Raw genomic sequence first — 17,806 nt, forward strand, 5'->3', positions numbered from 1 at the left:
GGAGTTCATCTGAGTCCCGAGTCAAATTCAGGGGCAGGAAGAAGGTATCGGTTTTGGGTGCCTGAGGGAGTCATGCCACCCAATAGATCCACAAATCCAAAAAGATAAAGGCCTAACTACTACCCAAGGTCGGATCTGAACTAGCAACCTAGAGATCAAGGGCTGCAGAGCTCATCCTGATAGTTTCCCCTTGAAGGAGAGTGAAAGGTAACCTGCAAAGGGAGGAGAAAACTACAAGCAAATGCGCAAGCCAATTTTTTAATGCTGGGTAAAGAAGGGTTTTATCAGATGGTATTTGACATTAGAAATGTGGGTCTTCTCTACCATGCAAAACTCTATGGGGCCTGGAGACCTAGTGAAATGATGGTATCGCAAAAGACAAAAGATTGTGTAAGTCTCACTCTAAGGGCAGCAGCAGAATCTTTGCTACTGCAGTCTAAACAGTAAAAATAACAACAAATGCAAGATGAGCAATTGTGTGGGGAAGAGTTTTAGTCACATTTTTTGGCCTCTTTTTTTGTTTTGTTGTTGTTGTTGTTGTTAACACTTTTTGAACTCAGATGTCTAAGACACACATTTGTTAAAAATCAACTGCCGGCTTCCACCTCATCCCATAGAGACAATGGATCTATGGCTTATTACAACACACTATAATCCACTAACAACCCCCACAGTTGCTCCCCCTTCCTTCCTTTACTCCCTATGACTGGAGAGATGTTACTAGGCCACTTCATCCTGAAGGCCCCCTTGAAATACGTGTTAACTACTCATGCTAAACAATCTGTTCCACTCGTATTTAGCTGACACACTCTAAAGCTATTTCTACACTACCATTTAAGTTGGCTTATGTCACTCAAGGTTGTGGAAAAACCACCCCTCTGAGTGACATAAGTTTCACTAGCGTAAGCGCTTATAGAATCATAGATTATTAGGGTTGGAAGGCACCTCAAGAGATCATCTAGTCCAACCCCCTGCTCAAAGCAGAACCAATCCCCAAATCGCCCCCTCAAGGATTGAACTCACAACCCTGGGTTTAGCAGGCTAATGCTCAAACCACTGAGCTATCCCTCTCCTGACAGCACTCTGTTGGCGGGAGAGCTTCTCCAGCCAACATAGCTCCCGCCGCTCATTGGGGGCGATTTAACTATGTCAAGTGGAGAGCTCTCGCCCGTCGGCACAGAGCGGCTACATGAGAGATCTTATAGCAGTGCAGCTGTGCTGCTGTAAGTTTGCTAGTGTAGATATGGCCTAATTAAGTTTCCCAGACCTGAAGAAGAGCTCTGTGTAAGGTCAAAAGTTTGTCTTTCTCACCAACAGAAGTTGGTCCAATAAAAGATATTACCTCCCGCATCTTGTTCTACCTTGCCCCTTCAGTTAACAAGTGAGAGCTCACCGTATAAGTCCCCAAGAATGCGCGGAGGACCAGATGTGACAATCCTGATATTTTTAAAACAAACAAACCAACCCAGAAAGTAATACTTATTTTTGAAAACTGTTTCAGGCTTTCTTTATCCATCCTAAAGCAGCACAAATGGACATAAACCCAATCCTCTGGAGGTCACATTTAAAAGCAATGAAGTGGATTTTGGAGTTGGGTTTATTCAGAGCTGGTAGGTTTTCCTGGGAAAGGAAAGCCACCAAATAAAAAATTCTCCTTGTTCAATGTTTTCCTCTTCCCACAGAAAAGGAGAACGAACTGCCAGAGCTGTGAAGAGCACTGGGTGCAGTTACAACAGGGCTGTATCCAATAGGGGGTGCTGCAGTCTAGTGGAATTACCATCAAGTAGAGTGAGTAGGTGTCCCAGAAAGCCCTACAATCAGTATTCTCTGGTTATCAGTGCATCACAGTGTTGCTCTACCACTCAACAATCCCATCATTCTGTGAGGGGGGAAGACTGGGGATATGGAGAGGAGTAGAAGTGAGGGAAGTTATAGGGCCTGAGGGAGGACCACATTTCAGAGAACACTTATCCCCTCTGCAGCCTATCGGCCTGGAGAGTACAAGAGAACGATTGCTGTCATCAAGAACAGCAGCACACATTTACAAATGTAGTGACCCTCCTCCAGGGCTGGCCTTACCATGAGGCAAACTGAGGCGGCCACCTCAGGTGCTAGATGGGGGAGGCAGGCACTAGGACCCAGAGTGTAGAAAATTGTGTCTGCTGCTGGTGCATATGTATTCTCTCTGCTCTAGATGCACAGAGATGGTGGAGTGCTGTGCTGGAGGAAGGAGGGCACAAGAGACATAACAGGCAGGCAGGAGAAAAGGTGAGAGGGAATAACAGAAAGCAGCAGGAGCTGCAGGGAGAGAGAGGAGGAGCCTCTTATGTACCTCTCCAGCACCCCCAGGAGCCTGGACTGATTAACACCAGCTTCTCAGGGAGCTTCTGGTTTCCTGCTGCTTCCCTGAACCCACTTGAGGAGAACAGTCAACTGAAGTAGTAGGAGCCAGTTAGGCCCTTAAGATGCTGATATCTTCCCTCACTCAGGTCCTGTGACCAGCCTGCTTATTTGTCCCCTTCAACTGAGTGTTGAGAGCCACTATAGCTGGCACAGAACAGCAGTCATGAGTGAAAGAAGAAAACGCCCTTTGGGGCAGCATTCAGAAAAAGAAAGCAAGCAAAGGAAGCTTTTCTATCTAAGCAGGAAGGAGCTCTCCTGAGATACATAGACACAAATGTTTGTGGCTAGCCTTCCGGCCCCAGTGAGGATGTGAGTGGTGAGGAGATGCCTGATCTTCCAGTTAGTCAGAGTGCAGGTGACCTAGCAGCTACTGCAGCATCCATATCTCCATCTCAAATGGATGTAAGCATGCACATTCCTGAAGAAAAGTGTAGATCAGAGAAGAGTGTAGTGGAGGCGCAAGAAACAGCTGCTGATGAGTTTAGTTCCTTAAATCTAGATGATCCAGGACTGTGGACCCACTTGAGCAGTAGGCTGAGGGACTTCCTTGTACTGCATGGGCCACAGCAAGTGAAAAACTTCATGTTCCCCAAAGACAATGAAAATAGAAGTTTCCATCCAACACATTATTGACATGACAGTAGTGGTGACAAAGTGGAGAGGACATGGCTTATATACTCAAAAACCCAGAATGCTGCATACTATTTTTGTTGCAAACTCTTCCAGTCTAATGTTCCAGCCATATTGGGTTCTACAGGAAAAATCTGGCTAGAAATCTGACATGCCATGAGAAGGCAGCAAATCACCAGAGAGCTTTCCATAGGTGGAAAGAGCTTGAGATGAGATTAAGGTTAAAGGCCACCATGGATGATCAGCATCAAGAGAAGATTGCATCAGAGTCTCTGGCAAAATGTTCTGAAAAGGCTCATTTCCATTGTGAGAATGCTTGCTACCCAAAACCTAGCACTGCGTGGCACTTCAGGTTAGCTGTATGTGCCAAACAACGGAAACTTCCTTAAAATTGTGGAGCTGATGGCTGAGTTTGATGCTGTACTCCAGGCGTATCTAATAAGAGTCACCACTCAAGAAATGTACACACACCACTACCTTGGAAAAACAATTCAAAATGAGATCAGACAGTTACTGGCAACAAAAGTCAAGCAGAAGATTGTGGCAGATATGAAGTCAGCAAGATATTACCTTGTTATTCTGGACTGCACACCTGACATCAGCTATATGGAACAAATTACTTTAATGGTGCGTTTTGTAACAACAACAGAACCTAGTGAAAATGTCCCTGCAACGGTGACTGTCAGAGAGCATTTTCTAGACTTTACTGACATTGATACTACAAGAGCTGGTATGACAAATGTTCTTCTTAAAAGCTGGAAGATACGGGAATTGCAATAGCTGACATGAGAGGTCAGAGCTACAATAATGGTGCCAACATGAGAGGAAAGAACAGAGGAGTGCAGACATGGATCCGAGAGTTAAACCCTCGAGTTTTTTTTGTCCATGCAGTTCTCATTCATTGAACTTCATGGTTGGTGATGCAGCATCAACTTCTAGTGAGGCTGCTGGATTTTTAATGTAATTCAAAGCATTTATGTATTTTTCTCTGCATCAACTCATCGATGGCAAATTTTGACGCGACATCTGGGAACGTCCTCTCTGACAATGAAACTACTGAGTGCAATATGATGGGGAAGTCAAAGTGAGGCGATAAAGCCTATCAAACACCAAATTGGGAAGATAGATGATGCCATAGTTGCCATTATGGAAGATAATGCTATGACAGAAACAGTTCATGGGAGAACAGTGGCAGAGGGAAATGGAATCACCAGAAACATACATAACTTCAAATTTCTGTGTGGTTTAGTGTTGTGGCATGGCGTATTGTTTGAAATAAATGTTGTAAGCAAGAGAATCCAAGGTGTTGACCTTGATATATCTGGAGCAATGGAACAACGGGACAAAGCAAAGTCATACCTACAGTCTTACCAGTCAGATGAGGGATTTCAAAACGTTCTAAAGAGTGCACGGAAGTTGGCAGAGGAACTTCACACTGAAGCTATTTTCCCACCCATTCAAGAATACAAGAGTCACTGAAGAAGAAGACATTTTGATTACGAGGCATGGGATAATCCCATAAGAGACCCCAAACAACAATTCAAAGTTGAATTCTTTAACCAGGTGCTAGATTGTGCAATACAGTCAATTGAAGGATGTTTAATGCAGCTCAAGAAACACAGCAGTATATTTGGGATATTGTATGATATTCCAAAACACCTCACTATACCTGAAGAAGACCTACACCAGCAATGCAGGGCACTAGAGACAGTGTTGACACATGATGACATGTGCGATATTGATGCAAGTGATTTAGGTGATGAACTGAAAGCCCTTTCAAGATACATTTCAGCAGGATCAACTCCAAAGGCTGTTCTGGAATATATGTGCACAAATAAGATGACCACTCTCTTTCCACATGCTTTTGTTGCTCTGCGCATACTTCTAACACTTCCTGTAACAGTTGCCAGTGGAGAACGCAGCTTCTTCAAGCTGAAGTTAATAAAACCACATCTATGCTCCACAAGGACACAGGAAAGGCTGGTCGGCCTTGCAACCATCTCAACAGAGCATGAGCTGGCCCAGACTGTGGACCTTCAGCAGGAAGCAGTTCAAATCTTTGCAACCAAGAAGGCACAGAAAGCAGCACTTTGATTATTCAAACAGATAAAAATGCCAGTGTTTACTATGCAGACAAGAAAATTTACATTTGCTGTTCAGGCGTTTGAAAGTTAAGTGTTACTTAAAATTTTTGAACAAGGCATTTTAAGTTGTTAGTTCTCCTTTATTGGGGTAGGTAGCAGAGCTGTTCCATGAGGGGAGTAGAATAGAAAGACGGCAGAATTGAGACCTTTCAAAGTTTTGCCCCAAGCGAGGGGACATAGGGGCATCATTTGAGCTCCCCGCCTCAGGTGCCAAAATGTTGTGGGCTGGCCCTGCCCTCCTCATACAAGATTAACATCCAAATGCAAAATCAACTGAGAGCAGAGATAAAAGAAAGTGCATTGAACTCCTAACATCATCTGGCTTGCGCAAGATGCTGAGATCAATAGACATATATAGGACCCCAGCTGCTTCACATCATAAAGAGATGGAGGAAGATCTCACTAACTTATCATACAGCAAACCAAACCAGTTTCCTCTGCTGATTAAGCTGAATAGACAAAATACCATCATTTTGGTTTACATGGGGAAAGAAAGGCAAGGTATTATTCAGCTCCTTCAGCTGGGACGTTTAGACTCTGCCCTAGTTGGCAGTCCATGTTAACAAGAATCAACATGTGAAATCGTTTGATGGGCATCACTTAACAGGGTGTACCTAACTGTGAGATCCCCTTTCGGAAGCTGCCTGAGACCCGGTAGCAAGTGCTGCCGTCCCCTCCACACACTCTGCATCTGTCCATCGTCCGGGATGAGTAGAGACTCCCGTCGCACCCAACCGGCTGCAAGGAATACAAAAGAAAAGGTCTTCAATCCTGCTCTGGAGCCAGGGGTGTCCACCACAGACCTACTGGGTAGGTGAGATTCTAAACTGGGGGAAATCACTGGAGTGAGAGTTTACATGTCTAGGGCACCCAGAAGTAAGAACTCTGAGGCAGGAGTGAGGGGCTGTTTTAGCTCATAATGCACCTACGTTTAACTGACCCAGCTTGCTGGGACACTGGTTTGGAATGTCCTTCCCCCGGAAAGGTCTGCATCCAAGAATGGCCTTGCTGAGCCAGCAGGCAGCTGTTTTTAGTGGGGCAATGTCATGTTGGGAATGACCATCTCCAGGAGGCAGCACATCCAGCAGTGGCAATGCCAACCTGTCAAATCACTGTCCTATGGAGGCTTGAGGTTTTAAAAATAAAAAGTACCATTGCAATGAAAGGGGGCCTTTGCTAACAGAGTAAAACTTCTGGCACTGCTGGGTGATCCTTTAAAACCTGCTTTTCTCCAGGCTCAAGGGAGAATGTATCCAAGTACATGGCTGCACATAATAATCTCCCCAGCCCAAACCTGGCTGCTATATTCTACACAGGTATTGGTGTGACATTTACAAGAACCCTATAGCAGCTGTTCAGTTTCACTTTACTGCCCATACTTGTGGAGCTTGAGGACAATGATTTAAAACTAAGCCCTCAGCCCCCAATTCACGGCCCTTCCTCCCAGTACCTCACCTCACACTTGCCATTGATGCAGACCCCCTGGTACGTCCTGTCTTTGCAGGATGTGCCGTCCTGTGCTCGGGCCATCAACTGTCTCTCTCCACTCCTGGTGGTGCACTGGAGGTCACAAGGCTTGTTGGAGATACTGGTGTAATCATCTGAAGGGAGAGAGGTGAGATGGCAATGGGCAGAACAGCGGGGGCACAGGATGGCTCCAGGACTGACAATGAGATAGTCTTCTCCTTTAGGTCACTGGTTTACAACTACCCAGGTCAGTATCAATGGAGTGTCATCACCACTTAGAGTCCCTTTGGTGGCTTAGGTGAAATGATTTGATGGTTTCTCTCCACTCCTAGGAAGTGGACTGGTGTTCAGCTTATAAAACCCACCACTACAACCAGCAGTGCTGTAGGCAAAATCAGCTGGCTGAATGGGCCTGGAGACTGAATCCCTCCCACAACTTACAACCTGCGTGGGAGCTTACACTGTTGCTGGCCCTGCTGGATAAATGGAGGACTCCAGGGATCGTGATTCAGTAGCTTTCACCACCCTTACCACCAACATTTTCAAACACGGGTGCCTGGAGTTAAGCACCTAGGCCAAGATGTTCAAAACTGACGGGTGATTTCGGGGGAACCTGGAGTGAGGTGCTGAACACCCACCCTTGGAAAGCCAGGCCCCTTTTTGGTGTCTCAAGTTGAGCACTTGAAAATGGAGGCACCTGAGATCACTAGGGCTCTATATCCATATTTAGGCAGCAGCCAAAGCGGGAGACTGCGCTGAACCAGGGGTAAGGAAGGCAAAGAGAATGCAGGGCTGGATCTTGAGAGGGGCGGAGAGAAATATGTGCACCACAGAGAACAGGCAGCTGCCAAGCAGGAGAATTCCTATAGAGGGACTAAACGGAGACACCCAGTAGTGAGCAGACTGGCCTCCTTCCAGTGCAGAGGGTGTCAATTCATCCTGGGAGGCGCAGCTAACCCCACCCCCTCCACAGGAAGGGCAGGGGCAGGGCAGGAAGTATAAAAGCAGGGCCCTGCAGTTCAGTTGGGCCCTGACCTGGGAAGGAAGAAGACATCCCCCCAGGGGAGCTGAGCCCTCAGCTGAGCCCGCGACCAGCAGTGGGAAGAAAAGGCAACCCGGGGTCCCAGGAGCCGGAGGAAACCGAGACGAGAGTGGAGGAAGGGCCGCGAGACGGAGAGCCTGGTCCCAGCTGCGATGGAGCAGTGCCTCCAGGAGCTGATAGGAAGTAGCTCAGGGAGACACGACTTTGGTCCTGTTGTGCTGCTGGGAGGCAAGGCAGCAATGCACGTTTCCCTACTGGCTCAGGGACAGGACTGCCTGTCACTTCTAGGGCCCTGGGACCCTGTGGAGTAGGGAAGGCCTGGCTACCCCTACACACGACCCTATACACAGGGCTGGATGTGCACTAACCTTTAAGCCAGAAGGCCGGAGATAGGGTCTGTTTGTTTGCTCGGCCCTCAACAAAGTGGCCGGAGCCCGAGACTGTTTAAGTGCTCAGCCCTCTTCTTAGAAGGCCTGAGCCATAGACTGTTACACAGGCCTTGGAGGCCTGAGATACAGACTGCCTGTTAACTGGCTGGATCTTCACCCAGCAGGTCTGAGCAGTCAAGCGCGAAGTTGCACAACCACAAGCCAGGTTGCCAACCACTTCACCTGGCAGGCGTACCAATCCCCTGATGCTGCCCCCGGAGACGCAGAAAGCTTATGCACCCACTCACCCCTGAAGGAAACTCTCCTTTTCCCACCCCCATTGACCAGGTTTCCCCAGGTACTTCCCCTCCCCCGTCTCTCATGCTGAGCTGGTCAGCCATGGACAGACCTGGGTAGAGAGGCATCCAGTGATAATAATGCTTCCCAAAGGCCTTGGCATTGAAGGTGGCACACTGCTGTTGTTTGAAGCTGGCCGTATTGGCTGGGCAAGGCTGCAGAGAAATCAAAGCTAACATTAGCCTCCTAGATCAAAACCAGCCCACTACGGAAAAGGAAAACTTCCAAGGGATTGGAATTCCTCTCTTGTCCCAGAGCAGCATGGCCCCTTAGGTCAAGGCTAGGATCCACTGGTAGAGCAACGCAAGAAAGCTCCACGTGATGTTAGTACAGCCTGCAGGCCCTTCTTCTCTCAAAGCTGTGGGCAGACACTTGGATGGCCTGTTACAAAAGGGGCTAGTGGATCTAGTGGACAGAGCAGAGGCTGAGAGTCAGGACTCCTTGGTTCCATTCCCCTCTGCCACTGGCTTGCTCTAGGAGCTTCAGCAAGTCACTTTTCTCCTCTGTAAAATGGAGATAATTGTAAAGCACTTTGAGATCCTCAGATGAGGTTTGCTCTGACAGTTTTACTCCTTGCTGACTCCTCTAGTGGATAGGGCAGTGGACTGGGCCTCAGGACACCTGGATTCAGTTCCTGGCTCTGTCACCGCTTTGCTGGCTGACCTTGGGCAAATCACTACCTTCTCCGTGCTTCAGTTTCCCCATCTGTAAAATGAGGATACTGACCTCCTTTGTAAAGCATTCTGAGATCTATGGATGGAAGGAGCTAAGTATTCTTCTTACTGCTGTATTAATATTAATAAAATGCCCATCAGTGTTTCACCGGGGCTAGCAGCATTGAGTCAAGATTGCTGCTGTTCTCAGCGTTAGCCTTGTTCTTATCTATAAAACAGAGAGCTTTAGTCACACCTGTGACTATCTCAATTCTGAAGCGACCCGTGTCCACGTCACTGTGTGTCCCGCTCAGACCCTTCATCTGCTTGCCATTTCCGTGCCAAATCTCAGGCACAGCCAACAAGCTTGCACCGGCACAGCATCCCTGTGAGCACCCGCTGAGGCCACGTCATTTCCCTAGGAGTAAATGGACAGCCCTGTGAGTGATTCTTACCTGTTGCTGGCACAGCTGGTAGTGCTTGGATTGGCCCCCACACATGGTGCTGTTCGTGCCCTGGGATAGGTGGAGCCTGCAAGGCAGAGAAGAACTACGCTGTGGGAGGAGTGACCAGTGGTTTGGAGGACTATGAGGTGCTAAAACACAGAGGCTGTAAGACAGCTGGGGCCTGTAGCTTAGCACAGAGAAGCAGAAGTCAGGCAATAATTTGACAGGAGTGTGTATTAGAACAGCCAGTTTTGCAGCCAGGTTGTCACCCACAGACTATGTAACAGTGCATAAAAAATGTATTTCCAATGGCCCCAGTTTTAGGGTGGGATGCTCTCATTTAGTGATAGCAGTGGGGATATTAGATTGGACAGAATGGCAGCATCAGAGAACTGCCACCTTCCTCCAGACTATGCCGTTTTCTCGCCCTCTGTCCAGGTAGAATGACTGATGAGACAGTGTGACAGTTTGAGGAATCGATGTTAACTTATGAATTCTGTTTGATAGTGGGGACTCTCTGTGTGTACCTCTATCAGACCTCAGACTCCATGTTGAATGTGGGGCTTGTCTGCCCTCTTTTTTGTCTTTTACCTCCATCTTCGGATGAAATCCCAAGGGCTAGTGGCACAGGGTTAACAATGGCAGGTCATTAAACCTTGATAGTCCTCTATTCACATGGCAGCCCCCTTGGACAAAGAGTTGGCTGCCACACAGAAGAACTAGGCTGCCCAGGTGGGTTGGTCACTAAGCTATGTATCACCAGGTGTGGGACTTTGCTCACTTGATGAAGCAGACTGACAAAGGGGACTGGAAGTTATGAAAGAGAAGTGCTGTCGCTGCTAGCCATTTTGGGGAGAGGGAGACGAGACCAGAAGCAGGAGTGAGAGGAGAAGCCTTGTGCAGGAGCGAAAGAGGAGAGGAAGGATCCTAGACTTCTTAATAGAGTTTGACCTAGGCCCGAAGAATGCTCAAGAGCAGTGAGACACTGAGGAAGGGAAGGATGTTTAGGTGAGTTACATGCTATCATTTGTCTCTGAAGAGGTAAACAGTAAACCAGAGTGGCTGCAAAGTTGAAGCTCTGTGAAGGGATATGCTTAAGCAACTTGGATATCTTGGGAGGTCAGCACTGGTCCTGGGGGCCTACCGGTTACTCTTCCCTGAGTGGCTAAAGGGCAGAGTCTGTGCTCAGGAAATGTGCCAGAGGCCAAAGAAAGAGAGAGGCTGGAGCCTACCCAGACCAAGGGAAGTTTAAAAGAACACGGGTCAGTGCATGGGACCCAAACGCAGCAGCTGGGTGTTGTAATATTAAAGGTATCTAAAGCTGAATCAGTAGTAGCATCGGGCCCAGCGACCCACGCTTTCAGGCGGCGGGGGAGCTGACTTCATATGCATAAACCAAACCTGGTTAATCAATACTCCTGGTTTTAATTGAGAAATCACTGCTTCAAATGCACCAGCTGCTTGAGATGCTGCATCTTCTAATCCCTGGGCAATCTGTGTAACAAGGGTGGGGGGGGGGTTAGTTAATTTCCCCATTAAAGAATCAGGCTGCAGTGGTGAGTGTTTGGCAGGAGAGCTTTACCAGGGCCATGACAGACAGTGTGATCCAGTGCATAGCACTAGTGTTAGAACTATTCCTGACTCTGCTACTGCCCTGCTGTATGATGCTGGGCAAATCACTTCCTCTCACTTTCCTCTCCTGCCTGTTCAGACTCTTTGGGGCAGGAACAGTCTGCTGTTGAGTGTATGTACAGTGGAGCCCTGACTCTAGTGGTCTCTGTGTACTGCTGTACACCAAAATGATTATTGGCAATAATACTAATTAGAGCTGTTTGAAACATTCCACACACCGATAAAGCCATTTTGTCAATGCCGCCGTGTTTTGTGGAAATGTGTTGACTTCAACAACATCTTGTTTTTATGGGACTGGAGCATTGCAATAAAGTCCAAATGGACGGCTTTGTGAGTGTAAAGTTTCAATTTTCTGTTTCAAAGTGACTTCTTCCATTTTTTAATATTTTATATGATAAAGTCTAAAGCAGAACAAAACGTATGAATTTTATCCAAACGTTATGATCAACCCCACACAATTTTATTTTATTTTGGCTGGAGGGAACTGTTGCAATTTTTTGGTTCAGGTTTGTGTCAGAGCGGCAAGGAAATACACAGCAGCGGAATCTCCTGCAAAACAGATAACCCGATTCCCACGGCAAATAACAAGCAAGTCAAACACTATGACTAGGATTTTAAAAAGAGTGGATTTGTGTAGCAACCATGATTGGGCTGACTCAGACACTTGTCATTTTCGGTATGTCCACACAATTAGACACCCACAGCTGGCCTGCGTCAGCCAACTTGGGCTTGCAGGGCTTGGGCTGAGGGGCTGTTTCACTGCAGTGTAGACATCTGGGCTTAGGCGGGAGCCTGGGTTCTAGGACCCTGCGAGGTGGGATGGTCCCAGAACTCAGCTCCAGTCTGATCCTGAAAGCCTACACTGAATGAAACAACCCCTTCCCCTGAGCCCTGCCGGACAACAGTGGGCTTTCTGTTGCTGTGTAGACATACCTTGTAAGGGCATGGTACAGACTCGTCTTTATGTCCAACAACCACCCAGTCGCTGCCAGGCAGATTGAGTGGCAGGATGCTTTTGGAAGCCAGCCACCAATATATTGAGTCTGCTCAGGATGGCAAAGAACTAGAGGGGCCTGTGAAGAGTCCTGGCAGAAGCTATGTGAAACTCGTTCTATATAGCACGTTGCTACTACAGTGCCAGCTGTGCCATGTTACTGGAGCAAAAAGATGCTGGGCTCTTCTCCCATGTAGTCATAAAGAAAGAGATAGTGTTTGTATAAGCCACTGGTGAGTGTGTTACAGTTACCCCTCCGTGCCTGATCTACAGAGGATATGGAGCTGTTAGAGCCCTCACTATAGAGGCCTGATCCTAGCTCAAGCTGTGGCATCTTACGCTATCCCTGGTTCAATCCTCTCTGAGTCAACTAAAACAGTGGGTGTCTGTAGTGAGGCAGCCTGGCTCCCAGCTGCCCCAGAGGACGAAGAGCCCAGCCAGAGGCCGGACTGAGCGGAGCTAAAGAGCTCTGAGCCCGCCCCGCAAAGGGTCAGGCGGCGACCCGGAACTATAAAGGCAGGCCCTCAGAGCTCAGTCAAGCCCCAGCAGCTGGAGCGAGCAGATGCCCCTCAGGGAGCTCGGGACTGGGAGACTCCTACGACCCAGGGTAGCCGCCCAGAGTGGTCCGAACTCGCCCATGCCCACTACCTAGAGGAGCTACTGGCAGGGCTGGCTCTAGCCATTTCGCCGCCCCAAGCACGGCGGCACGCCGTGGGGGGTGCTCTGCCGCTCACCGGTCCCGCGGCTCCGGTGGACCTTCCGCAGGGACACCTGCGGGAGGTCCACTGGAGCTGCCTGCCACCCTCCAAGCAACTGGCAGAACGCCCCCTGCGGCATGCCGCCCCAAGCACGCGCTTGGCGTGCTGGGGCCTGGAGCCAGCCTTGGCTACCAGAGCTCCCCCGTGCCCACTACCTAGAGGAGCTACCGGAGCTTCCCCACGCCTGCTACCCGGAGGAGCCGCCGGAGCTACCCTGAGCCGACTTTCCGGAGGAGTTGCCGGACCTACCACCCAGCCCCAGCCAGGATGAACCCATGCACCTGGATCCTGCGGAGAAGACCCCAGGATCCAGGTAAGCCCTGAGGGGGAGTCTGGAAGTAGCTGGGGGCAGCCGACCCTAGTCTGGCTGCAGCACAACCAGAGCCAATGTCGGTGTGTTGTGGCCAGGATCCCCACTGACACAGCAGCAGGCTGCCTGCCGCTGTTAGGGCCCCGGGCTGGGACGCAGAGGAGTGGGCAGGCCTGCGTCCCCCCTGCCACCCCACTCCCGGGTGGCAGTCTTCCCCCTCGCCCTGACGCTCAGGCCCAGGAGCCTGGGCCTCTTACCTTCTATAAACTGAACTGCTTGCTCAGCCCCTGCCTGAGGGCCTGAGCCCCTGAACCCTTGTTTGTTGCCCTGCCCTGACCCAGGGCCTGGGCTTAATAAACTGAACTGGCTGCTCAGCCCCTGCTTGAGAGTCTGAGCCGTGCATTGTTGTTTGTTGCTCTGCCCTGACCCAGGGCCTAGGCTTAATAGACTGAACTGACTGCTCAGCCCCTGCTTAAGGGTCTGAGCCCTTAGCTGCCATTGTTGCCCCAGGTAGTGAGGTGGCCTGGCCCCCAGCCGCCCCAGAGAGGGGTGAACCCCAACAGCGGACCTCTACAGTGTCACATTTGCAATCTTCTGAGACCTGCTTGCATCTCCCAGGGTAAGAATGCCTGGAGTAAGTTACCTACGTCGATTGATGACTGCTAACTGCATTTGCTAAAATAATTATAAGGTTAACAAATCTCACCTGTTAGGGCATAGCAGGGAAGTCTTCCTGCAGGGATAGCTCTGTACAGTGGTACACCCTTGGGGTTGTTTTGGTTTTTTGCCCTCAGTTTTAGCCACTGCCAGAGATAGGACACCCCACTTGAAAGAGCAACACTCAGTTCCTTTCCTGAGCAAATCCTATGCTCCTGACAGACTCTAATGAAACAGAAGCACTGTGACCAAGTTGGTTAGTTTCAGCATTCACTGGGCCATTGTGCAGGATGGCACAATCTGTTGCCTGGCAGTTACCTAGAAATGGCTGCGTGAATTTGGTGCTTGTGATGTCAAAATAATCCAAACACTGTGCAAATTTCCCAGTGTGCCTTTGTCCTGGCCTGTAGCAGACATTGTCGGGGGGAGCTGGAGTTCTTGACAGTTGAAAAGGGGACAATCTTCTGGTAGCTGGGGGTGCAGTTTGAGACCACGGAATAAGTATATTGGCTCACTCTGCAGAGCATCAGCAGAGGAAGTGTTAAACGCTGCTGGAAACAAAGTTTGTAGCCTGAGACTTCACAGTTATCATCCCCTTGGGATGAAACAGGGCAGCATTATTTCAGGCGGCCTGCAGACTCAGGCAGATATCGCAGCACTGTGTACACTTGGCTGAGGCTTGGAAGGCTTTCTTTGCAGCCACAGAAAGCTTTCTAAATTTTTGTTTTTAAATGCAAGCTTGAATTCTGGAGCAAAACCCTGAAGTGAGGGGTAGATTCTGCAGCAAATTCCCTGGCTGTGGAATCACAGGGGGCCGGTTCCAAAGCCCATTGATGTCAGTGGAAAGATTCAGTGGGTTTTGGATCAGGCCTGGAGGACCAAGAACTCTAGCTAGGAGGGCACAGGGAACACTTTGGGGGCACTCAGGCCCCCTTTCCCCATCTTTCTCCCATGATGGCAGTGTCTATGCTCACTGGGCAGAGGAGGGACACAGACACTGGCATGCCTTGTTAGTGGCGAGGTTATTTGAGAATCACGGCCATCTCCAGACGGAAGGCACCTCTGCACATCCGGATCCTATGCAGCCAGCCAGCCAGCCCACATAAAAGGTTGGGTTTTTTTAGTTTTGAAGGAAGGAAAGAGGGAGGGGGCCATGCCTGGGCTTCCTCTGCTTAGAAGTGCGTTCATGCAGAATGGAAAGGAGCAAAGGAGAGGGGCAGGAACAGTGAGCTCTCTGCACTCTCAGATGCCAGCTCTCATTAGCATCCAGGGAGTTTGGAGTAGCAGGTTAAAGAGATGCCTCTCCAGGGGTCTCATTCATCTCTTTAGTGGAGGTAGGGGCTTCCGCTCCAGTCCCCTGCGCCGCCCTCGGTGGCAGATTTGACAGGCACTAGCAATATAGCCGGGCTGAGAGAGAGCAGCAGGAGTTCACTGGCAAGTGCCACAGGCCATCAGCTGCTGTGGTGTGAGGGAATGGGGCAGGGGGGGATCTGGGAAAACAAAAGAGATGAGCGAGGGCACACAATGAAAAAGAAGAGGAATTCCCAGAGACGTGACTGGGCCCAGTGCTCCAGGACTAACTGGGCAGTGGCAGAAGCACCAGAGTAAGTTGCGTATGGTGGGTAGGTCAGTGTAAGTGGCTCTAGCACAGTGTAACTGGCACTGCCGTAGTGGGTTTGCCAAGAAGTGGCGCTTACCTGCTGAAGGCACTTGGCAGGGAGATGGGGGGGCATGGCAATAAAAGCAACTGACAGGGAGATGTGAGATAAAGGCAGCTACCTAAGGCCCACCATCGCCAATGCCCTTACCTGTAAGTGCACCTGTAAGTGGGTGCAACTCCCCGCTAGGCCAATATGAGTTGCACCTGCTTATGCCAGGGCTGAAGATGGTCCCTACAGAATTACCAAATCAGTGTATATTCTGCACATTTCACAAGCCCGCTGACTGTCAAAGCAGGGCACTTTACTTTTCTACCCGCTTTCTGAGCAACATACACCACATGTGCAATACACCCCGTCCTTTACAGCGGCCAGGTGCAAAGAGACAAAGAAGACAAGAAAAATGGCCCAGCTGCCCGGCCCAGCGTGCTTCATTATTTCAAAATATGTACATTGCAGAGCACAGTTGCCTAGTGTAACCCAGGGGTCTGCTTTGTGCCTGCGTCATAGAGGATGTGAGTCTATTACAGTTCCAAGCATCTTTCACCTCCAGCAGTAGAAGCTCATGCTTTTAGCTCTGAAATCTCTGCTCAGTCCCCAGTCACGACCAAAATGGGGGCCACCACACTAGAATTTGAAACGTTTCAGATACAGAGCTAATACTGCTGCACTACTCGGAAAGCAGTGGATCACCATGAGAGGGGTGCGGGAGGAGGGAGAAGGATGTACTCTGGGTCACCCCTCCCTGCAGCCAGTAAGAAAGGCTGAGTCTGACTGCAGGTAGGCTGTAGGGGGCAGAGGAGCCTGTTAAGCGCCCAGCTGCAGCTCTGTTCCAGATCCATAAATATCCAGTTTTTCCTGCAACGTTGAATACCTGGTGGCTTTTGGCAAACACAGAAATATCAATTCTGCTTTCTAGAGCTTGGAATCGTTCAGGACACGTGAAAGGCTCTACAGGAAAGGAGAGACACTCTTAGCTGGGTGTTGCCTCCCTCCATCCCCACTGGTGCATCCAGCATCTGGGCACCTTATCGGTAAAGGTTTAATGAGTGTCCATGAGCTTGGCATTAGCTGGTGCTGCTCTATTGCTTACCTTTGCCGCAAGCAGTGCCTTTCCCGGGACATCACTCCTCCCCCACAGGTACGGGAGCATGTGGACCAGGAGCTCCATTCCCCCCACCATTTGGTGACCTCTTCATCCCAGGGGCCTGCTCCTTCTGCTGCCTCACTACTGTCCTGACAAAAACAGAGGATGGTTAGCTTGAGAACCCTGGCTCTGCAGCTGCCCTTGGGAGGGGATCAGGCCTCTCCTACATGGATCTTTGGGGGGGGGGGCACAAGAGTGAAAACCTTAAGTCTTCTAGTTTGGAGAGGGTGGGTAGGCTAGCCACGGTAGAGTCTAAACTACATGGCTCCCATCGTACAAGCCCCAGTATCTACCCCTCAAGCACGTCATTCAGGCTGATCCCATCTGTTATAAGGAGTGCACTACACCACGGCTATTCTCTGCTTCCCGTGGCCCAGTGCAGGACGTGGAAAGCAGAGCACAGGGTGGCTCTAACTTACACTGGGTGCTAGGCCAGCCTCTGCATGGTCCCAGGACACTGAGCGCACAGAGGTGGCTTAAAGCTACCTTGGACCCTACTGCATCCTGGCTCCAAGCACAGAAACAGGGGACTGTGAATCAGGGTCCCAGCTTCTATTCCCTGAATCCAACTTTCACTATTAACTCCAACATTCCAGCATCTTCAAAATCCCCTTCTCCCCCCATGTCGAGATCGGATGGGCTGCGTGCTGACACTGGGCCATCAGCAAGCCAGTGACTTCAGCAAGGCCTTCTTCTGCCCACTGAGTAGTCACTGTTACCGCAAGGGAGATCTTGAGCTCCTGCAACTTCAGCCCCTGGAGAAGTTCCCCTGCAACAGGAACAGGGCTAATGGAGCTTCAACGCCCCCTCCTTCCCATATTTCAAGAGAATGAAGGAGAGCTGCAGGAGGATGCTGAATACGAAGGGGCCACAGCCAACACTGGTCTGCTCAAAGTTACAAAGTCGTGTTTATATTGCAGCGTATGATGATTTGAATGATTCTTGCTTGATAACTTCAGCTGCAGCTTTTCAGCTGGATCTGCACAGAGACACCCAAGCCCACAGAGGTTTATCCACATAGCTCTAGTTTCAAGAGTGGGGCATAGTTTGCTGATCAAATACTTCTTAGCAGCCCCTTATCGGATGCAGGTCTTTGGATTTTGGCATTGGCTTCTGAGCTCCAAATCAGCTTTCGATGGG

The 17,806-nt window shown here is 49.7% G+C and overlaps 1 protein-coding gene across 2 annotated transcripts in view; it reads right to left on the reverse strand.

Annotated features, from left to right (window-relative positions):
• Nucleotides 1–17,806, reverse strand: part of LOC127055762 (ADAMTS-like protein 2) — a 46,367-nt gene that overhangs the window by 16,907 nt on the left and 11,654 nt on the right. For both annotated transcript variants that reach the window (XM_050963083.1, XM_050963082.1), the window contains exons 2-6: nt 16,613–16,755; nt 9,520–9,595; nt 8,464–8,566; nt 6,633–6,778; nt 5,792–5,915 (exon numbers count right to left, since the gene is read on the reverse strand). In XM_050963083.1, coding sequence (XP_050819040.1) covers nt 5,792–5,915; nt 6,633–6,778; nt 8,464–8,566; nt 9,520–9,595; nt 16,613–16,644 — 481 coding nt within the window. In that variant the 5' untranslated portion in view covers nt 16,645–16,755. The remainder of the gene's footprint in view (nt 1–5,791; nt 5,916–6,632; nt 6,779–8,463; nt 8,567–9,519; nt 9,596–16,612; nt 16,756–17,806) is intronic.

The sequence above is a fragment of the Gopherus flavomarginatus genome, chromosome 7 (assembly GCF_025201925.1).
Source record: "Gopherus flavomarginatus isolate rGopFla2 chromosome 7, rGopFla2.mat.asm, whole genome shotgun sequence".
Classification (NCBI taxonomy): Eukaryota; Metazoa; Chordata; order Testudines; family Testudinidae; genus Gopherus; species Gopherus flavomarginatus.